Source organism: Andrena cerasifolii, chromosome 3 (genome assembly GCF_050908995.1).
Source record: "Andrena cerasifolii isolate SP2316 chromosome 3, iyAndCera1_principal, whole genome shotgun sequence".
Lineage (NCBI taxonomy): Eukaryota > Metazoa > Arthropoda > Insecta > Hymenoptera > Andrenidae > Andrena > Andrena cerasifolii.
In genome coordinates this window covers 11,151,974-11,176,209 of record NC_135120.1, presented here as the reverse complement: position 1 = coordinate 11,176,209, position 24,236 = coordinate 11,151,974, and the positions used below count along the sequence as shown (strand labels likewise).

General features: G+C 40.2%; 1 protein-coding gene across 4 annotated transcripts in view; it reads left to right on the top strand.

Annotated features, from left to right (window-relative positions):
* Positions 1-24,236, top strand: part of LOC143367170 (uncharacterized) — a 45,478-nt gene that overhangs the window by 4,819 nt on the left and 16,423 nt on the right. For 3 of the 4 annotated variants that reach the window (XM_076808775.1, XM_076808774.1, XM_076808772.1), the window contains exon 2: positions 23,386-23,652. In XM_076808775.1, coding sequence (XP_076664890.1) covers positions 23,490-23,652 — 163 coding nt within the window. In that variant the 5' untranslated portion in view covers positions 23,386-23,489. Of the gene's footprint in view, positions 1-16,403; positions 16,539-23,385; positions 23,653-24,236 lie in introns of those variants that run through there. The other variant, XM_076808773.1, reaches the window with a different exon arrangement.

Genomic DNA, 24,236 nt, shown 5'->3' with positions numbered 1-24,236 from the left:
TAGCTGCCACTGGGTTGTAATTAAACACGTACTTGGGCCGTGTTTGTTCCTTGAATAAATTATGTTTTGAAGCAGTTAGGTTTTGTTGACAAGCAACTTTTAAGTGTTAATAGAAAAATTCTTTCATGCGAACCTCTGCCCCGTCGCTCCACGCGCATTTTTCATTACCCCCCGGTCGAGGAATTCGCTGTGGAAGGGACAATTAATCCATGTCGCCGCGAATGAATGAACGTAACGAGGAAAATTGATGATTTTTTTCCTCGCGGCTGGCAATTCACGCGCGCTCGAGCAACGCGCTGAATCTTTTTTTTTCATGGCACTGAAGCGGCGCAACAACGCGCTGCGAGCCTCAAGTTCCATGTCAATCAATACTGTCGCGTGGTCGCGTGCAGAAATTTTCATTCTTTCCGTTATCGCGAGCTATGCCTACGACATATTCCGCGGCGGAGTCTACGGAACAGAAAGTGCATTTACTTTGGAGCAAACTGTACGAGCTCTAGCCTTTTCCGTCCTAGATAATAGCCTCGGGCATGTTAGATAAAAAATTATTTCTTTCTGGTAGCTCGAGTCCCTTATCTGCTGCCCCATGTGTGCTTTATCTTCCGTGAGAAACGATAAGAGGATGATATAATGGTACACCGTGGTAGCCTTCGATTGCTGTTTCCTCCTCTCTTTTGGGGGGTTTCAGGGAATGGACCAATTTGATAAACGAATTATTTATTCGTCTGCGATTAAGCTTATTCGTGATGGGAGATGTACCGTAGAAGGAAGAGATTTTATTTGTATGGTGTATTGTGAAATAAAAGCAACGGTGGGACGGTAGGTTTCTAGTTTGAACTTGGACACGCGTATTGGATAAATTTATTTAACCCTGCATATATATTTATATGAACCTTGACGTTACGCGAAGCTGGAAGACGAGGCCGTGACATTTTCCCTGGTTGTTTTCCTGTTCAGCCTTTTATAACCTGCGCGAGAGCGTTTCGAAAAGGCAGGAGATATGGTTAGGCAGCTCGACGTAGTGTCAGGAAGTGTTTTAATAGCGCAGTAAAGCTGTCGGGGCACTTGAAATACCCGGGTAGCTCAGAATTCTAATGGCTGAGAGCTCTATCCATTGAGACTTCGATCTGTTCGGATTTCTATTATTAGGAATTATATCTGGAGGGAGTTTCGTCATTTAGGAATTATATCTGGAGGGAGTTTCGTCATTTAGGAAGTCCGTCAGTTGGGGTTTCTGTTAATGAAAAATTCTATCCGAAAGGAAGTCCGTCTTTTGGGAATTCCATTATTTGGCAATTCTATTATTTCGCAATTCTGTTTGGAGGGAACTTCATCGTTTGAGAATTCTATCGGTAGAGTAGTCCAGCAGGAGAGAATTCCATCACTTGGGATTTCCATTATTTAAGAATTTTATCTGGAGGGAATTTCATCCTTTAGGAATTCGGTGAGTTGGGAACTCTGTCAATAACAAATTCCATCAGAAAGGAAATCCAGCTTTTGAAAATTCCATTATTTGGGAATTTCATCATTTGGCAGTCCTATCATTTGAGAATGCTATTCGGGGATTCCATCATTTTGAGAATTCTATCTGTTACGGATTCGAAAGGCCACGGGATTTATGATGCGGACGTGGTCTCTTTGATATTTTTCAGCTTGAGAATTTTATTAGCGCGATTATTGTGACTGTTAGACGTCTGGTATAATAAATAGGGGAAACTCCAAATCCCAGTTATGTCGGGTACCCTTGGAGACTCTCCTGGCGCTCAATAGCGATTGACGTACCATAAACCCCCTGGACATGCCGCGCACGTGAGGGTCCTGTCTTCCGCGGGACCTTGGGATCTGTCACGGTAGAATTTCTCCTCGCTGCATTTTGTTTATGCGGAAAGGTGGGCGGAGTGTGGACAATTTTCGGGAAATCTCCCAACGTGCCACATTTCAAAACTGATTGGTGTACGAACATTTCCACCCTGATCGGACCTCCGTAGTAGAGGTTGGTGGTGGGACAAACCGAGGTCTCGTTAGAGGGTTCACGGAGGAGGAAGATCACAACTCAACTGAGAAACGTCACAAAAAGGATCTCGACTCTTGTCGGCCTTAGAAACGGCCATACATATACACATTTATACTTTGACTCTGGTCGACCATAGTAACGGTCAATTGTAATAAACGTTATTGTTTTAAAAATCGAGCGTGTTCCTGAACCAGCATTCATCCACGTAACAATTACGCTCAGAACACTATCAGTACAGAATTCTTTCAGAAGGGAATTCCATCACTTGGGATTTCCATTATTTGGGAATTTTATCAGTAGGGAATCTCATCATTTTAGAACACTATCAGTACAGAATTCTTTCAGAAGGGAATTCCATCACTTGGGATTTTCATTATTTGGAAATTTTGTCAGTAGAGAATCTCATCATTTCAGAATTCTATCAGTAAAGAATCCTTTCAGAAGGGAATTCTATCACTTGGAATTTCCATTATTTGGGAATTTTATCAGTAGGGAATCTCATCATTTTAGAATTCTATCAGTACAGAATTCTTTCAGAAGGGAAATCCATCACTTGGGATTGCCATTATTTGGGAATTTTATCAGTAGGGAATCTCATCGTTTTAGAATTCTATCAGTACAGAATTCTTTCAGAAGGGAATTCCATCACTTGGGATTTCCATTATTTGGGAATTTTATCAGTAGGGAATCTCATCATTTTAGAAGTCTATCAGTAAAGAATCCTTTCAGAAGAGAATTCCATCACTTAGGATTTCTATCATTTGAGAATTCTATCACTAGAGAATTTCGTCAGAAAATAACTCCAGTAGAACTTACGACGAGTAGAGAATTTCACGAGTAAACACTTCCATTAGTAGAAACTTGCTGAAGCCACAGCAGGTTGGATAATTCAATAAAAATAATCAAGACTTCATTTATTTACGAAACTCCATTACAAACAAAAAATCTGCATCCAAAATGCCCCATTAAAGAGGTCCAGTACATGAAGTAAATTCACATAAACCCTTGTCCGAAAGGGCTTCATAAAGACTCATTGGAAATCAATGATTCAGAAGCAAACTTCTCATCGATTTCATAACTCCTTAACTACTTCCTAATCGTTAGTTATACCTCCTGTAGTAATTAATATTGAACCCGGATAGGAGGCAGGGGGTGGAAGAGTTAACTGACATTTATTTGCTTCTGAGTCAGCGACTGGCCCAAGGGATTACATTTAATTAAATTTGTAGGGTCGAAAACGATGTACGCAAATGTACCAAGAGAACGGAATAATTTACATCCGTTAAGAATGAAACGAAGGATCCTCCGACTTATTGACATTATGGCTCTCGAGCTGCCATATGCTGTGCCACGCGGTAGTAATTAAACTCTCCTCGGCGTATAAAATTACCATTTTTTTATAGTGTGAAAATATATAAACTATTTAATATTTACACAATGCGAGAACACCGAAGCAACGTCATCTCCTATTTTATTGACTAGAGACACCACATCCCTCGGCAATATTGCTTGAGTTTCTTGATTTTACAGTCACTGTTAATTAATATTAGAGATTCCCGTGGCTGCATCAATTTTATAACGTTTTACGTGGCTCCTTACCGTGATACGAAATACTTTCATTATATTTTTATATTACTCCGCAGCAGGTACTTCGCGCCGGTTTTCTGGGAAAAATTGCTGCTAAACCTTGGACGTGCAACATTTCTTTTTTCTTCTCTCTTAGCAATCTTCGTGCTGTGCACGTGAAAATAAGTGCAACGCTGGTCTTGTTTCATTTTCATGTTTCCGTGTGCAGCTCACGTTACGTCGGTGATTTCGCAAAAAATTACTGGAAAATCCTGAATGTCGTATAAAATTTTTCTTTTCCTTATTCTCGCCAATCTTCAAATACGATGCACCGTGGGATTAAAACTATTTGCCCAACGTTCTAAATTTGAAATTGAATGCTCAGATTTAAATCGCTGGATAGAATTCCGATTTTCGAGTAAGCATTCGAATTTTAGAATATTTGTGCGTTTATTATTTGCATATTCCTAGTATCCAAATACTTCTAATGTGGACTAAATAACCCTTCTCGCGAATCAACCAGAAACTTTCTGTTCAGTGTATCCAGTAAATACAGAACTTCGAAATAGGAAAAAATATAGTATAACAATTTGAAAATTAATGAATCGTTTAGTGATATCAGTAAGTAATATTCAGTTAAATTTTGGCGTGCCTGGGAAGCATATTTGAATTGCAAAGGGCCAAGTCCTATAAATTCGTCGTACCTTTAACGTTTATTTTAATTAGAAATTTTACATCGTGTACAACTCGCAATCATCTACGCCATTATGTCTTTTGCACTTATGCATATGATACAGAAAAAAGAACTGTGTGGTGTCTTAACACGTTTTGAATGCAAATAGCTCTCCTTTCCATCCACCATGTTACCACCTCTAAAAAAGACACGTTCACTGAAAGATAGTAAGCCATGAATATTTAAACAGTATTTACTTACTTATTTTCCTGACTAAAGGAAAACTCACCGTCACTCAATTTCCACCATTTTAGTGGCTGTGCACAAACGCATAAGTTTAATCTGTTATATCTAATAAGTTGTATCTGCTACTATATAACAGTCTCTGTTGTTTAATTCTCTAATATCCACATTATTCAAATTCGAGTAGGTAATCACACACCTTAACGCTAAACCGCCAAAAGTTTATACTGACCAGCCCTGAAACACACAACATGAATTTCTACTATTTCCTTCAATAATTCTTACGTACAATTAATGTAAGTATATACTCGCTTAAATTTATTAATATAAAGTAGCATTATAGCATATTAGCATAGCTACACAGCACGTTCATTGCAGTAGACAATTTTTTTTACAGCCTGAAAGATTAGGTACTTTCTTTAAAGAAAATTCACAGAGGCACATATCTTTAGTTGCAAAAATAAGAGAATTACGAAGACACAGAAACTAAAAACTGTCAAAACGACCGGTGCGGGGATTCTAGCGTTAATATTTGCCACATCACGGTGCTCGTCATATATTTATACATTAAGAACCATTCGACTATTCCTAGCCCTAGTGCACTCCACCTAACGTGCACCCCCTTGCCGTGCAGTTCTTGCGATGCACTCTGGGTCATTTTACCCCGAAAATAACTGGAAGCTCTTGGGCGTCGAGCGGGATATCTCCTTTCCCGTGTCCCTCCTCGGTCTGCAGACTGGATGCATTGAAATTCCCGAGCTACTCGCGGTTCCCACACCGAAGCACGCTGATACGAGTCCCTCCCTTTTGTTCCCCGCGGCACATGGCGGGAATTCAATGTCAAAAGCGAGATGGAAATAGCGGGCCGAGAAAGTGGCGGCTATCGATCGCCGCTTTAGCATGGGTTTGTTGTGTTGTGCACGTACAAAGAGGAGCAAAATGCAGATCCTCCGGCTTGAAGTTCACGGATAGGTACTCTACACCCGCGTGCAGCGCTTTTAATCGCCTGGGTCTCTTGCGCGCATCCATCAGCGGCTGCAAACGAATTCTGATGCGAATGGACATTGGCGAAAAGTGCTGTGCCATTTATTCGTTAGAATCTGTAGAAGCAGAAATGAATTATATAAATTATATTGTACAGAGTTACATACTCTTCTATGGGCACCTAATCAAATTGAGTGCACAGTAGTTGTAGGGCTTGCTCGAATCAAATCAGCGATATGTGTCGGGGCTACTTTCTACATTGTATAAAGTAAGCTTTGGTTATTGGTAGTTAGATCGTTTGGGTGTTTTTTTGTTTTATGTAATCTTTTCGGGAAAGATGGTCTGCACAAGTTATTCGCTAAATTAATTGGGTGGCTTTCTATTCTCTGTTCGTACCTCTTAGCGAACCAGCGGCCGTAGCCGTGATGGAAAACACCGGTTCCTCGTTAGATCACCGAAGTTAAGCATCACGGGGCGGTGTACTGGGGAAAGATGGGTGACCACTTTTCTCCCGGTGCGTTGCTGCTGCTGGGACCCGAAGGAAAGAGGAGGGATAAAAAAATGGGACTATAGTTCGTTGGACAATATAAGCAACAATAAGCTTGAAACGCCATCCTGCTTAAAACACAGGAAAACAATAAAAACAAACAAACAAAACCTCTTAGCGAAGCGTGCAATTACTTTTTCAGTGGACTTGACTTTGAGATATTTTCTGAGATCATCGCTTCTGATATGCGGAGCGTTGACCGCTCTATGAAGAATTACTGAGCATCGGAAATGCAAGTTTAGTGTTTCAAAATGATCTCTTGGGGTCGAAGTAGGTATCACTTGCTGTGAAAAAAGAATCGCATTCCTAAATGATACATAGAAAAAGAAAGATGCATACGGGTCAAAACTGACCCACTACCCGGCCTTCCAAGGTTTAAATGAAGTATTCAGAGCTAAAACGGACTAATTCACATAAAAAAATATATTCTCCCTATTTTATATGATTAGTACAGCCTGTTGGAATACATTATTGCTACTAACTGAATTTCGCAAAAAGTGTGGGTTAGTCCGTGTTTGCTCTCAATGCCTCAAATATATCCTATTTAATTTCGGTGGCTACATTATGATACTCGGTTCGGATGCTAATTTCCAATCCCCGATGCTCAATTCACATCTCTCATAGTGCGGTAGTTGCTCCACTATATGAATGAACACAGAAGTTTCTCGAGCTATTCCGAGCAATAGATTCCACCGAATTTATCTTCTCATTTGATAACAATGCGAACAGGTTCCCCCTTCGAATCGAAGCGATTTCGTTCCTGGTCCCCTGCCATCTCTTTCCGTGTCAAGGTTTCAATTACTTTGGAACTTCCATATTTAATCCAGCTAGAAAGAACGAACGCCAGAGACAACGCTACAGCGAGTTTCAATCGGGTCCAGAAGGAAAGGAGGAACTGTAGTTGCTTGGTGGAAGTTTCACGGTAGCCCACATTCCCCCTGGGGGAGTCTAGGATTTATCTTTTGTTTGAATGGGAACGATTCGCCCAGAAACGTAAAGCGTCGGCCCCGAGGCGTGAATCTCGAATTTGTTTTCCTCTGTTGTCGGCCGCGTCCTCGGATCGTCTTAGAATTTTCCGTTTCCAGTTTCCACCCCTTCACGTTATGTCGCGATACGCTCCTCCCCATTATGCTTGCCTACGAAGTAGACCGAAGTAGACCGAGAACGTGGATTCGTTGCTGCGCTGCTTGCTCGCTAGTTAGACCTTGTCCGGCGAATTGATTGAACAAACTCAAGGGGAGGGTTGTTGGATTGTTTTTCAGGGATGGACTTTTCTTATTAAGGAGGTTCGATACCTCACCTGCGGGGCAGGCGGCGAGAGGGGCAAGCCTATGCTTATACATGGGAGCTCTGCAGTGATAGCAATCTTAGATAAAAAAAAATTTTATTTTAATTTCGACAGAAATTCAATGTGTTGATCAAATATCCAAAAAGCACCATTTGGATATTCCATATACATATTCAAATTAAAATAAATTACTGAAGTGTTCCTCAAATCTTTGGCGCTGTTCTTGTTCCAATAAATCAGACGTAGGGAATTTATTCGAATCCTCTAATATAAAAGCTACGGATTTAGTGTATGAAACTTGTCTCTTGTGTCTGTTTATTGATTTATTGCCAACAGACAATAGTAATCTTTTAGCGTGCAACAGTGACTAACAGTCTAACGGCAAAGATCAAGAGAGGGTGGCCGGAGCAGATAAATCTGCGCGCGTGGGATGAGAGGAACGGGAGGGAGGATGAATGCGTTGTCAATGAATGAACTATTTCACATATTGAACGCGACGCCGCCTCAACAAAACGCGTATTCCCGGTGATCGTTGCGTCCGATATCTCATCCGGCGAGCCGGAAATCGGTGACAGCAAAACCGATATGCCGAACGTCGCTCGAGTCCTCCCACACTCTCCCTTTCTTGGTTCCTCTTCCTCTTCGCTGTCCAAGGTCATTGCTAGCATCCATACAGAGGGTATTGGAAAAGTTTCAAAGAATGCAAAGGGTTTTTTGATGTTGGTTTCTTATTTTCGAGGCATGCGTGTTGTGATGGATTTTTTGCAAGGAAAATTGGGAAAAATACGACAGCTCCGCACGCGATCTTTGCTTTCAGATTACGAGGAGAAATTTTGTATTTTTGCTGGGGAATATTTGAAGTATTTTTAATTTACTGTTGGAAGGATACTGATTAGGAAGTGACTTTTATTCAGTGTGTTCTTTTTTCAGTATTACTCAGAACGACTTTTTGTTTCTGGTTTGGAGCATTTTAAAAGATCGTAGGATTTTTGAGGAACCATGTTTCGTTTGAAATGAATTTTAATTATAATGGTAATAATGTAATAACGTCTTTATTACATCCTCAATTACACTTAATTAAGTGGTGAATTACTGCTGTTTTTAGTTAACCTTATAACATAATCGCAGACTTGAAGCTAAGAGATGGACAGACTAATCTGGGACACGAAGACTAGAAGTACAAGAAAGTTAAGAAAAGTGGACAAGGGTAAATAAATTATTGGTTGTCTGAAACAATGCTAGATTGGAGAATCCTTTCTACTGATTTTTCTGACTACGTACCTGCATACATAGATTGTAATATTTTTTGGAGTGATGCTTTGTTAGGTTTGTTTTTTAAACGAAGATGATTATGTAGCGACGAACTGTTAGGAAGATTCTCTGCTACTAAAATACCTCGTAGCGTTTTACAAACGCGAACGATCTCCAGCTTTCGCTCTCGATTCTCGGAACAAGATTACAATAGAAAAGTACGTTTGCCAATAGGTGATGCGAACGAAAACGGGTCAGCCTCGAATGAATACAATGCATGTAGGAGCTCGTAGAAGGAAGTAACGTGTACCTAAAAAGAGTCGGCCCGTTGCTCGTAAAAATTACTGCCTACCATTTTCTACTATTTTCACTATAATACACGTGCAACATTTCGAAATGAATTTGAATAGATTTCCAATTAGGGTATAATTACTCATCCCCACATAATTTCTACGCAAATATTACGTTAAATAGAATATATCGTGTGATTTTCAAAGACCACCTTCCAGTTGATTACACTCCCATCAAAGTACCCGCTACTGCAATGCAGTAAATATTGAACAGTACTCGGAGAATTCAGGTTAAGGGCCAATTCTACCAACAACTATTCGAGTACCACTCAATGGTATCAATCGGGTAGCATTTTACTGCTAAGAGACTAAACTACGCAGCAAACTGATAGAAAGCCATCGAAATGTGACGAAAATTAACGCGCACGCAGATCAGTGGACGTGGTGCTAAGTTCAAAACAAAAAGAGAGTGTAACATGCGCGCTGCTTTCAGTGCGCAAAGTGCAACGTTGGGGAAAAGTAATTTCCCTGCAAGATCAAGGCTCAGTTTGGTGTACATAATTTGCTGTACTGGCGTTGGACGGAATGACAGTCATCAACATTTCGCGGCGAGCTCTCGCGTTTGCAGCGCACTGGTGCATTAGTCTCTGCCTGGAGATTGCTGGCAACGAGCATCGCGTGTGCCAATGGTGCCTATAACAAGGATCTCGAAGGACGTCGGGTTTCCTCGAACTTTCTTACCCATATCCTGACACCTGTTTTCAATTTGCACGCGCTGGGAAGTGTTCGTGGAGCGTCGTGAAAAGCGAAAGGAACGGCAATTTGGAGCAGGTAAAACCAGCCCGTTTTGGTCCCGTTGGGAAATCCGAGTGGCCAAGGTGTCGCCCACAGTTCAAGGATAGGGCTGAAGCCTCTTTGCCCTGAATTTAGTGGGGTCGAGTGTAACGGCGGGTGGTCGTTAGAATTCAGTTAGTTGAGAGTTGGACCAGTTGGGGAATTGATCAGTTGAGTCGTTGATGAGCTCGGAGTTCGATCGGCTGAGAGATCGATCAATTGGGAATTAGATAAGTTGAGAATTCGGTAAGTTAGAGGTTCCATAAATCGGGAACTTGGTGAATTAAGGATTCAATAAATTGGAAATTCGGTAACTTGGGAATTCGATAAGTTAGGAATTCTGTAAGTTGGGATTCTGGTGAATTAGGAATTCGGTGAATTGGAAATTCAGTAATTTGGGAATTCGGTAAGTTGGGAATTTGATAAGCTAGGAATTGGAATTCGATAACTTGGAACTTCGATAATTTGGAAATTCGGTAACTTGGGAATTCAGTAACTTAGGAATTCGGTAACTTGGGAATTCAGTAACTTAGGAATTCGATAACTTAGGAATTCGGTACTTTGGAAATTCGATAATTTGAAAATTCGATAACTTAGGAATTCGGTACTTTTGGAATTCGATAATTTGGGAATTCGATAACTTGAGAATTCGATAACTTGAGAATTCGATAACTTGCGAATTCGATAACTTGAGAATTCGATAACTTGCGAATTCGATAACTTGAGAATTCGGTAACTTATGACTTTGTTAATTTTGAAGTCCGGTAACTTGGGAATTCGATAAATTGAGAATTCGATAATTTGGGAATTCCATCAGTTAGGAATTCCATTGGTCGAGAATTGCATTAGTAGGTGATCCCATTAACAGACAATTCCAGCAGTAACGGATCGAATCAATAGTGAATTCCATCAATTAACTATTCGATCACTTGAGAATCCCATCACTTTAAAATAGAAGTAATTCAGGAGAAAATCGTATAACCTAATTAACTCTGGCAATAAATAGCTCAATAAACCCGAATGGCCACGGGTGCCCACAGTTCAAGGATAAAGCTGACGTCTCTTTGTCCTGAATTTAGTCGGGTCGAGCGTAACGGCGGGTGGTCGTTAGAGGTGGCAGGGCTGGGTTGCTGGGTATAGGTGACTAGGATGCTTCCTCTGCCCTCTCCTCAGCTTGCCCTGTTCGCGATGACAATAATTGGCTAATTAAGTCACCCTCACGCTCGTCCGTTGCCCCTTCGCTCCTGTGTTCCGGTAATTCAGCTCCAGGCATCTCTTCCGGTGACACAGAGATCTAGGTCAATCGACGCGTGTGCCACGAACTGTTGACTAGGCGAATTCACTTCACGCACCCAACGTCAGGTACGCCTACGAACAGTGTTTCTTCTCACTTTCGCGGCTGAATTAAGTTTTGGGACCGTTTGTCGCCATATCCTTTGCTGGAACATTCGAGCCACCCGAGTGTTGGAATATTCATGAAATAAAATTTTAATATTGGAGCGTTTGATTATTACATAAGAATTGGGGCTGTATTCAAATATTGAAGTACTCGAACTATCGCATATGATTACAATCTTCAAGTATTCGAATAGTCATGGAATCAATGGCATGCAAAAATAGCGAAAAGAATTTTAAATATTCCAGCTACATTAGGTACCTCAGTAATCTAATAAAAATATAAGTAATAAGTAATAAAAAAAGTTCCATTATCCCCATTAAAAACTCAATATTTAGTTTCCCAACTAACTGCAGGAGGTAGTTAACTTTTATTTTTATTTCCCATAATTTCTATATTTCAAATAATTTACAATTACTTAATACTCAAAGATTTGTTATCTACTTGAAACCTTTTCGATGTCAGCCACTAAGGACCGATCCCCTTGGCTCACATTTTAACAGACTGCTGAGTTTGAAGAATTTAATGTCAACTAAATTTAATAAAATTTTGCTGCTCCAACTGAAAATATCGTCGTAATCATTTAAAAATTAAAGTTAATTTCCACTAAATTTACTAAAATTTAGTTCCTCCAAAAAAATTTTAACTAAAAAAAATCGAATTTAATGTCAACTAAATTTAATAAAATTTTGCTGCTCCAACTGAAAATATCGCCGTAATCAATTAAAATTGAAGTTACACCTTAAAAGAGAAAGTATCTCGTTCTTAATGTGTTAACATTATCTAAAGGACTCGGCTGTCGAACACCCCATAGCCAGCGGAACGAATTAGCTCTGCACTTGACACACGTTGCTGCCCTAGCAGGAATTCGTAGTCAGCTTCCGTCCGCCAGACAGTCGAGCAGACTATGCAAATAACCCGTGAAACCGTGTACACGCGCCGCGTGTACGTGAATGCAACGTTACTAACTGCACCGGTGATGGTGCACCACATTCTCGCGTGCACGTGAGCCTCGTACACACTTGCACGTGTACAAGGTGTCTCGAAAGTTTGCCAAACTCTATTAACGCTTGATCCCAGGGCATTTCTTGCACCCGTCCGTTAGTCGAGGCTTAGGATCATTTTCTATGCAACCGCAGAGACAAGGGTCTCTTATAATTATACCATTATTCCACTTCAAGTCCATCAGGAATTTTTTAGCATTTTGGAAAATTTAAATTTCTGTAATGCCTATTAAATCTTCGTGATAGTACTACCTATGGATAGGTGAGATTTGCTTGATGGAAATCAGTCCAAACACTATATTTTAGGTACACATAATTGGAACCGCTTCGGAAATCTGAAGGCTAATTATTTATAGACTGATCAGAGGCCGAGTTTAGATCCATTTGCACGAGAAGAGAATCTCGTCAATACATTGGTAATACTTTCGCTACAATGCTGTTAAAAAAATATCGACGTGAAATCACGCCGGAATCGTTCATATGAAGTAACTCCCTCGGCGTGAAAACACGCCAACGCCAGTCAAACTATTATCAGTTCTGTACCTTATTTTACTGACGCAGTAACACTTTTGGAGCAGTGCTGCACAGTTTTTACTTTGAAATATATTTAATTTTGTGAATCCTCGTACATATTTTGAAATTGTACGGTATTGGAGCGATACCCTTAGAGATGGATCGTTTTTTACATGTCCCTTGCAAAATTATTTCTAGAAAGAGTGGCAGCGTTTGAAAAGAACCATGTACCTTGGTGCATTCTCATTTAATGCTCGATGCTGTTGAATTTTAAAGTGAAATGGTAGGTGTTAAATTTAAATACCAAACACGCCTTCTTACCTCAGATCGGGGTTGTTAATCGTACCCCCAAGGGGTCCGTAGATAAATTCACAAATTTGTTATACAAATATTTCGATAACAGTATTCCAGTATAATTCGTTTCCTCGCAATCCTCTATTTTCCATCTTATGCATTTAAAAATATAATTCCGACATGGGGCCCATAGGGGTTACCACACTGCCAAAGGGATCCATGGCACGTGTGATTTCGTATCGCGATAAAAAAGTAAGATAACAAGAAACCAACTGTTGCATCACATGCTCCCTTCAATTTCAAAACACTTTTCCGTAGAACGAATAATTTACGAGTGATTTAAGATCGTCGAGTTAGGTGATTTCCTCTCTACGTAATCTTAGCGTACAAAACTCGAAATGTTATTCCGAAAAGTGTCCGATTTCCCATGGAATGACCCAACTGATAAATGCAATATTTTCGATTTCACGGTTTTAATGTTTCGATGAATATATTTATCAGCCACTTTTAATGGAAAAAGAACAAGTGGGATGATAATGTGAGCGAGGTCGATAATGGGGACATTTACCTTATTTGTTCAACACTCTTTCGTTAGATTATATACCGAGGCACGGAGACGTATAATGACAGATAAAAGCATCCATGCATCTCTTTCTTTCAACCAACAATAACAGCAAAATTGAAAAAGAATGTCATACCAGAATACAGAATTTAATGAAAAAAGGTATCCATACTTTAGCTCTACGTATAAAGCTTATATATAAATTAAACAACAGAAGTAGAAAGAATTCCTTTTTGCGTAAGATTTATCCACCATATTTTATTTAAAAGCTATCTTACCGATATCAGTAAATTAGAAGCCACTTGGTATCACAGTAAAACATCTGTATAAAGTTGATACCTACCATAAAATTTCATCCCCAACATCCCAACGCACATACTTTTTAACTTAGCAATTTACATAAAAAATTATCGCTTGAAATCAAGAAACACCTTTTCATCACTTCCTCTTGTCTTATTATCATTCCACTTTTATTCCTACATAAAACTATAGCCACGATAAAGAAACCTATTTCCCAAAACTTAAAAATTAATTTCACCCATTCCAACGCACATAATTTTCAATCGAAAGACTTACGCAAGGAGTTATCAAGAGATCGGTTCGCACAGACATACTCTTCTTGCAACTGCACTTCGAAGACACCGTGTGTGCCGTGGAAGCGCGGTCGCCGATGCATATCCAGCATGTAGACGTGTACTTAGGACATCTCGAGCCTGTGTACAGGAGTTACCCGTACATAAGCCGGGATCCCGTTCGTCGGGTACATCGGGTAAATATATGGACACGTATTCACCGATATTATCGCCGCCTTAAGCCTGTCTCTCACGCCGCGTCTCGTTTCCCAAGGGGGGGGCTTCTAAATATTGGTTCGCGATAGAAATTATGCGGAGGAACGTTGCGGGGCTCCCGACGAATCTTGCACCCTGCTTTACTGCGTCGTGCCGCGATATGGGAATTTTTCTCTTAACTAATTCCCGCGCCACAGACACCAGTGACCCATATCAGACGCTTTAAGTGCATCTCCAAGCGCGAGCACGGCGTAACGCGACCTGCGTTCATTTACTGGATCACAATTCAATTTGGGTCAATCGAGAATGGTCGATTGCACCGTCCATTTTGCAACATCAACTAAGTCAATGGCATAACGAGGCCTAATTCTGCCTTTTTTCTGTATGCAAATAGTTGAGCGTGTACACACTTGTCGATTGTTATGTTTTGAGGACTGTTTGGGAGTAGAACAACTAATTTATTGCGAGGTGGACTTTGAGCGGTGCGTGGAGTTAAGGGATGATGCGAGGGGGTAGTGTAATATTGTTAAGGGGGAGACGCGTGTAACTCGACGAAAGCGAGGCGATCTTCGTGAATTTTTTTTAAAGAAGTGCTTCCATGGATCTTTTTGAAACTTTTGGGATATTTCATTGAAGATCTGAGGAACTCGAGAAAATTTTGTGTAAAGTAATTTGTTTATTTTAAACTTCGGAGGAATATCCAGTAGATTTCGTTAAATAACGCGTCGGTTGGATGTAAATGTGCAAAAAAGATGCAAAATTTAGCAAATGACAGGACTTTAAAGGGAAAGTTGAGATTTTCACGGCAGAACCTTTTCGTTAAAGTCATTTGCTCGATTTTGCATCTTGTTTAGCATATTTATATTCATTCGACGCGTAATTCCCCGAAGAATATGAAATGTACTGGACTTTTTGTTTTAGGTGAGTACAATGTAGAGAAATACCTCCACAGTTTGCGATACTTGAATTACTTTACAGAAAACAAAATTTCCTCGACTTCATTAGATATTCAATTAAATATCCTAAAAGTTTCAAAAAGACCCATTATACCATTGCTTCGAAAACAATTCTCGAAGATCGCCTCATTTTCGTCGACTTACACGACTCTCGCCCTTTAAAAAACACTTCTGGACTAATAGAGATAATATTGGAATGATATTAGTCTTATTATTCTTACAAACGGGAATGTCCCACTTTCACACAGAAAATTTTGAAGACTCGACAGAAGATTACGTCCCTCCGAGATTAGAGAAGTCCCAAAGAATCACAAAATGAAATGATGACAAGCTAAAGGAATGATTCGAAGAGTTTCCTCCGGATTGCTGCTTACTACTATCTGTCCAATCATGAAAAGTGACTCCACTGTCTTCGACAAAACATGGCTATTTGAAAAATTCACTTGTAACTCGCGAGTTGCGAGTCGTAACTAATGAAATCGTACATAATACAGAGACTCGTTGGGAGCATCTCGATCTCACCGATACTGGTACTTTATGACCCACTCCCATTTGGTTGGAAAATTTCTAGAACGTCCTCAGATGCAGAGCACAGTGGCCGCAACCTTGGTTAACGTTGTCGTCCAAGGGTAGCGATTTATGGCTCTGCCCGCGAAGTCCGGGGTGCATAAAATACAATATAGCTCTCCACTGTGCTAGCTTCTCAAATGGGCTTCTCAAATTGTCCCCGACTTGGAACACGACAGAAGCATCACCTATACTCTCCAGAAATTGAAACTTATCTACGCGTTGCCCGTATCTTATCGTCGTCAGCGTTCCACGAGGGAGGTCCACGCGAAACCGTGACTGACTTTTTCTATTCAAGCTCGTCGGGCCGTTTCATCCCCCTCGACGAAGGGACGAGCTTATTTCAGTGCGTGCAGTGTTCGACCGCGAGATGTACCGCGTCGATAACGATTCGAGCTGCAATAATGGCCTGATAACGAAGCAGATCGGTCGTGAACGGTTGCCTCGTTTTGCACGAAGAGAGCCGCGAGCTTTTTGGGGAAACGAAAAGCTGGCCTGAGTCACCCGTCGACCACTTTTATCGTTTCCCATCGGCGGAGACAGTGGGTTCCTGCCAGAAATCTGACGGAACGACGTCCGCGTGAAACTTCTGCGATCTGATAGCACGTGCCCGGATTCCTGGCGCTGGTGGACGCGGCCCCAGCCGCTAGTCGATTCTCGAGGACTCGTCGGGGCAAACAACTCGACTCCGTGCATGTGCAAACGAGACGTTATTGGAGCTTCTTCTTGAAAACGATTAGAGGATCTCGTGTCTGGAACGCGAAGCAGGTACGAGGCCAGGCGCTGTGAGTTACTACCTTAACTTTTCCAACTTGTCCGCTGGCGAGGCGGTTTTAGTGAAAGTGTCGCTCGCGGGCACGCGGGATTCTCACGTGGGTGAATACAGAGATCGTTTAAAAGCAGTAGTTTTCAATCTCTTGATGGTATTAGCTAGGTAATTGATGTCGAGGTGGGATTGTTGCTTTTTAAGTTCGCATTTTTATAGAAATATTATGTTGACCAGCACAAATGGGGTTCTATTCCTTTCGTCCAGCTATTTGTATTTGTTATTGATGAGGATAAGGTGAATCTCCCAATTTCTGCTGATTGAAGAGGTAACTCGTCATGAAGAAGGTGTGAAAAATTTGTTTGTACGTTCAACCGATTGTTGCTTTCGCTGAAAATTTTAGCTAATCCTGCTATTTTCCACTCCAAAATTAATCCTCTCTTAAAAAAATAAAAAAAAATTAAAATCGACTTCAAAATAATAAAAATGCACTAAAAAGTAAAGCATAATTTTTTCCCTTATTTAATCTACGACTCTCATATTTTTTAAGTCGGCGCCTCATTATTTGCCCCGCGTAAATCTGGCGTTGACTTAAAAAATATGAGAATCGTAGATTAAATAAGGGAAAAATTATTTTTTACTTTTTAGTGCATTTTTATTATTTTGCAGTCAGTTTTAATTTCTTTATTTAAAAAGATAAGTAGGCCAAAGAAAAGTGGCATAGGTTCAAAGGAAACATATGTTGCATCAAATACAATCTTTCTCCGAAGAGTTGAAGATTCCATTTTTAATGCAAATATCCATTTAGTGTTTGTATATCAGGATTGCACAGGAGTGCACAGATGTTCTGCCTGTAATCACCATCGACTTTCGTGGCCAGTCACCTGCGGTTACTTGCAGTTGTACCGGCGCGCACCATTTTTGCAGCCCTTCTGCTCGGTCGATTCGAACGAGCTCGTTTTCCATTGAGAAATTTACCGTTTAAGAACGAAACGGTAGTCTGGCGCGCTTCGCGATAAAACTAATTACGCGGCGTGGCAATGAACGTTCATTGCTCGCGTTCATTCTCTTTTCCGCGTCGTTAAATATAGAGGATGTTCGTGGATACGAAAGAAATTTTGCCAAAGCAGATTCCACTTGTTGGAATACCGAATGAAGATTCTGGAACCTCGTCTTCGGACAGTTCCTGCTTCAATTGTGACAAATATAAAAGTGGGCGGAGGCATTCCCCCTCCCCCCACTCCACAGCACAAATTTTAAGGGAATAATAATGAATATGTTATTGTCTACTATACAGGCATGAGTGATCAAGATATCAAAAAGTTTTTAATTGCTACACCTCTGTATCTTCTTACAAGTAAGGGGAAATTTCTAGCGAACATTTTGCATACCGAGTATACCACTCAGAAACATCAAAGTTTATACACTGATCCCATTAAACTTTGTAAAAGTGGAACTTCAAGCGCTCTGACTCTAAGAATCGTAATTATAATTATTAGTCCATCAAAGAAGCTCAGTGTCTCAAAGTTGCAACGCGTACTATCTAAATATTAACGATATTTTACGGGTTTTATTAAAATAATAAAACAAAATACTTATTACACATGATTTATTAGTAGATATTTTTCTATTATATCTATTATTTATGTTTTTTAAAAGTTTTTTAGACCACTGCAGAAAAATGGCCAGCATGATATTTACTTTAAACATTGATGGATCGGAAGAATAAAGTGATATTCTTGCAAAATAATGTTGCCATCATGGGCCGACGGGCCGCTCTTTTAATATTTCGTTTCGTTAACTGTTCGCGCACAATTACAGAGCAAAATTATGCATGAAAAAAATAATTTAACTTTAAAGTGTCATAAACTGATTATTTTTTAAAATTAAAAAATTTGGTTCGTCATTCCACAATGGCAACATTATTTTACAAGAATATCATTTTATTTTTCAGACCCATCAATGTTTAAAGGAGACAGCATGCTGGCCATTTTTTTCTGCGATCTAAAGAACCTAAAAAATCATAAATAACTTAACACAAAAATTACTGTAACTAATTTTTTCGTGCACTAATAAATCGCGTGTAAAGTATTTAAAATCATTCAATTTCGCCGCGGCTAAGCGTATGTACCCCCTTAATGCCATTAAATCTCACAAAAATGGCAGAACACTCTGATTCGTAAAGCAATAATTAATTGAAGTGTTAATTTCAAAATCACCACATTATACATATCTTATTCAAAAGTTCTGTCTTAATAACCGCAGGATTTAAGATAAAAGATCTCTGGTCGATCAATGATCGGACAAGTCAGGCTGCAAAAGGTTACCAAAGTTCCCCTATCCGACGACCATCTCCTAAGCTTCTGATTGGGAAGCACCGATAGCCCGCTTATGACAGCCGAATTCTCTAATCGTCTATCGCGGAGCCTCTGGCCGGAGCGTTTATCAGGTCGAAAGTGTATCGAACGATAACTCCTCCATCATTCCGTGTTTCCTCTGTCCGCCCCGTTCCCTCCTTTCACCCCCGTCTCGCCGGCCGATAAGGGGACGCTAATGTTTCAGGAATCGATTCCGGAGCGCGAGCACGAGCAGACGAATGTAGCTCGCGCGCTGTGTCAGCCAACAGCAATCTCATCTATATTCTCCCGGGGCATGTCTCAGCTGTTGATAATATTCGCCGGCTAACAGCATCGCGCGCGATCCCCTTTCTTCCCTCGTCGATACGCAATTTTATAGAGACCCGGAGTGATTCATCCACTCGCTGTTTATCGTACAGCCTTTACCCCAGACTGCCTGTCTCTTTGCTACGGCTCCCGACACTGTGCACAGCCGCGGAGATAGCTAGTGGTACGCGGCTCGGCAGGGTGCTCCTCCGAGCTGCCATTGAAATAATACACTTTACAGCGGAATGATAATATTTCTGGCTCGAGCCTTGATAATCGACTGATTGCCAGCTGGCCAGTGCTCGTGAGCACTCGCAACGGACACTATTAAGTTTCTCCAGTCCTCCATTCTTCCGGTTACCATTTTTGCAACTGTTAACGCAAAGCTCACTTTATAATATGTTTCTCTTCTAAAGGACACGAAATTTGTTGGATATCTGGCGTTTCTAGTGGCAAAACACTTCATTCGAGAAATACCGATTTTCGAATCTTGAGAGGCTGTTTCAACCGTTAAACTTCAGATTGGGATAAATAACAACACATGTCTTTTACGTTTTTGTGCTCAAGGGGTTAGACCACCTTGGCTAGGTAAATAAATATCGCATCTTTGGGAATTTATTTCTAAGTGACAAAAACACTTTTATCGATAACAAGTTTTCAATGAAGATAGAGATACCTTTGAATAATATATACAATTTTTTTTCGAGTATCAAAACATCCCGAAAACTCTAAATGCGTTTTTCTCGAAACCACGTTTTCCGAAACGGTGTACGCTGCAAATTGAGTAAAACTCTATGGATTTTTATACAATTTTGCACAGGTGTTCTTAAAAATTGCCGGTCAGGCGATAGAGAATACATTTAAGAACATCTGTGCAGAATTGTATAAAAATGCATAGAGTTTTACTGAAATTACAGCGTACACCGTTTCGAAAAAGGTGGTTTCGAGAAAAACGCATTTAAAGTTTTCGGAATGTTTTGATATTTGGAAAAAAATCGTATATATAATTCAAAGATGTCCCTATCTTCATTGAAAAATTTTTATCGATAAAAGTGTTTTTGTCACTTAGAAATAAATTCCCAAAGATGCGATATTTCTTGACCTGGCCAAGGTGGTCTAACCCTTTAACGACATATTTCAAGGAGAAAAATATCGGCGCCGGACACCTCGATAGTGTTCCTCGTCAGAGGATTGAGATTGTGAGGGGTGAATGCTTGGAAGAAGTAATATTGGACCTGAAGGGTCGATTTTTTTTTGTTTAAAAATCGCACCTGGTGCTATTTGCACTTCTTGTCGGGTTAGCTAGGTCTTCTGTTTCAGACTTGCAGATCCCGCGTTTCGAGTGTAGCTTTGGGATCAGAAAGAAGGTGGCGGGGTGTGGTCTAATGATATGGCGGGGATGAACGCTGAGTGATCTTGAATATTTAATATTTCTCGCACAGAGTATAGCGCCGAAATGTGAGGTGGAGAAAAATTTAGCAGAGTTCGAAGAAGAATCGAAGAGTCCTTGTAGAAAACACTGTAAGTGCCAAAACTCAAATTCTTTTTTATCAAAGAATATTCTACGTGCCAATGGAAATACTATATTATAGAATTTTATTTTAACACTTACAGTATTTTCTACAAAGGCTCTTCAATTCTACTCCAAAAGCAAACAAAAAGTGTAGAATAAATTTTCTACGTAGCCTTCCTTTTTGTACAAAATCAACTTAGAAAATTCAAAATCAATTTCCTCAAAAACCCACCCCTATTGAAAAAGGTTATTCCACACTTTCAATTCTGTTTATTTCCTCAAAAACCCACCCCTATTAAAAAAGGTTATTCCACACTTTCAATTCTGTTTTACACAAAGAATCATCTCTCCGCCACTGTGTATATTCCTCAGAAATTAAAAGGGCAAACTGTCACAGAGCCACGAAGCCACTCTACTGACACACAAGACGTTTGAAAGCACCTTTCTTCGGGAATGATAAAAAGGTGACAAGTTTTCCGACGGATGCTAGCTGCTCGTTGCTCCATTTCACAACGATATCTAATTCTGCTTTTGCTTTACTTTTGGTACGGCCGATCGCTTTCACCAACGCGTGTGCCGTGTTTTCCTAGAACAGCTATCTGTCGGCGATCCGTTACGAAGATGCTCCCACGAAGTGCTTTCACTATTCTCGGTATCGGGCATGATTTACAGCGGTCGTTTAATTACGATGCAATCACTGCTTGATCGCGGCCTCCCAGAATTATTGCTGGAACCTCGCCGCGGTGCGCGTCGATCGCGTTCGGTTGCGTTCAATTTGCAGCACGGCGATCCGGTCGCGGCACGGTCGCCAATTCAAATATCGTGGGCAGAGGGAACGTGATCGTAATAATATTTGATCTGACCGTAATCGAATTCAAATTGATCGGCCCGTGCAAATGAGAGCCGAATAATATTTGAACGGGCCGCGATTACATCGCGACGGGGCACAATGATTGAAGCATGGAACGTTGCAATCGCGGCGTCGTTAGGATTGACGAACGTGAATGACGTTCTAATGGAGCGTAATTGTACCGTGACTGGTCTGCGACCGAATCTTGCCTTCTCGTGACAAGTTGAGAGCATATCTAGCCTGGCCAATCGGTGGTGGTGCTAGCTGAGTGTCCCTATTGTCGACCTTGCCTCCTTGATGGACTTTGGTTTGTAATTTTTTATTAAAACTGGGCGAAAATGTAGATACATTTAGCGACGTTTCACGAAGTAATGTGGAAGCAGTTCTGAAATGAGAGGTGGGTTATTTAGCGAAAGGTTTGCAATATTGAAATTGAAAGTGTCGTATTATTATTTTACTCGTTATTTTTTTTTATTGTACTGATTAAAATAAGTGTACTATTGATACGAGAGGCTGAGACTCCGTGCATTATATCTTATGTAATAGAATAGGATACCTACTGGTGCGTTGTAGGAAAAGTAATTCAGGAAGTACATTTAAGGTTACTGGTTTGAGGATTAGGTTCCTTTGGTGCAAGATTTGCAGGAAAAATTAACGCGTGTTTGTTTGTGTTATTATAGCGTTGTATGAATTTATTTGGATGGCAAAGTTTTGTAGTAGGAGTTTATTGACCTCGAGTGGGCAATAAGTTGAGTATAGTATAAAATTAATCCAAAGGTTAGTATTTAGGAAATAATAATAGCAGACAGAATTGAAATTCATCCAATTTCATTTTGTTAGCTATGTATTTATTTTTATGTTGTCGTTTCTGTTCGCCCAATAGTGTTCAAACGACCCTCGAATAATAATTCAAGGACCTCTTTCAACACCATATTTCGTAATCCAGTCACTACTTTTAATAATTCAGCCTCGGTAAACTACCTGTTCGACCACAAATATATTCTACCAATTTAAAGGGAATTGTTGGCACGAATCCTCCGAAAAGTCGAATAGGGATCAAACATTTAAATGTCGTTCTATGGGGCGTAGCCACGCTCGCACTTATTTAAAACATTCTCGACAATAGGCAGGAAAAACCGGAAATACTGTTATCCCCCTGAATGCAGGTAGCCCGATACATTGTGATCGAAGAATAGGGTATCGCGGGGGATTCGAGAGGCGTGTGGCTGATTAAATATTTAACGAGGTGCAGCAGACTCCTTTGTGCTCCAACGGTCTATTCCGACCAGAATTTGAATGACAATTTTGCATCAGGGGAGGAACACAATGATTGCTCTCGTTTACTTGGAACGTGCGAAATCCAGTGGTCTGCGCAAGAAAAGTTTTTAAAATTTAAATTTTTTTAAATTCCGAATATTGAAATCTTTAAAATTTGTGGATTCGCAAGTTTAAAATTTGAAAAATTTAGATATTTTGGTGTTTGGAATCTTTTCAAGTTTTGATATTCTGAAGTTTGAAAATTTTTAAAGTTTATAATTTTCGGAATTGGTGAATCCTGAAGTTTGAAATCAATAAAAAATTTCAAATTTTGAAATCTTTAAAATTGGTGAATTCTCCAGTACGAAATTTATAAAATTGCTGAATTCTTAAGTTTAAAATCTTTATTATTTTGATATTCCGAAATTTGAAATCTTGAAATGTTTGAGATTACAATTTCTTGAAATTTTTAATTTTTGGAATTAAATTTAAATGAGAACGGGGGTTTAATTAGAAGTTGGAGTCAGCGTGCAGGATTCATGGAACTGATAGACTCATTTTTTCAGGGAGCAGACGATCGCCCGAAAATGGGGTTGAGACGACGGCGCAACAAAGCGGGGCACCGATGAAGTGATTAATTCTCGGGTTCAGCTACGTGGAGGTAAAGAAAATGATGACTGCCATGGCCAGGTTGCCTTGCAAGCAGACTTCGCCTTCGCAGCAGCCGCGGGCCAATCATTTTGGAAACAGTCGAAACTCCTACTGGGAGATGCAACCCAGGCATCCGGCACCTCCTTACGTCAGGAATCATCATCGCCACACGGACCATACTGGTAAGTTTTACCCTTCAACGTGTTCAGTAACGAGAAATCATTTCCAAAGAAAAAGCAACTCAAGTATAGTCCGAGCAAAGTTACTTGGCTGCTGGGAAACATGAAAGGGATATTTCTAATATTCTGTCTTCTGCTTTCTTTTGGATAAAACTGTATTAATACGGTCGTTGTTTATTGAATAGAGAATCAAATTGCCACGGTATGCCAGTGGTGGTAATACTTGACGTGGTTGAAAGAGGGGAAGTGTTCTTGAGCGGTCAATTGATTTTGCTCTGACTGTAGTTACTGTATAATTTAATTTTCAAATGCACAACTTGGCACAGCTGCATGGAGCGTCCTATAATATAACTTTTTCCCTTACCAAATCCCTTGAAAACATTAAATAATGGAGCATCCTTCACATTCCCGTCTACCAATGCTAATTTCCTTGAGATGTATCGAAAGCGCGGTGATCACTTTCTATCTGCCACGTGGCTTCTCGTCGACATTGAAACTTGGAGCGTTCACTTTTCCTGACCATCTTTTTTTAAACCTATGTTTTATGCGAACCCAGGGGAAACTGTAGGTATAAAAAGAAGCTTTGA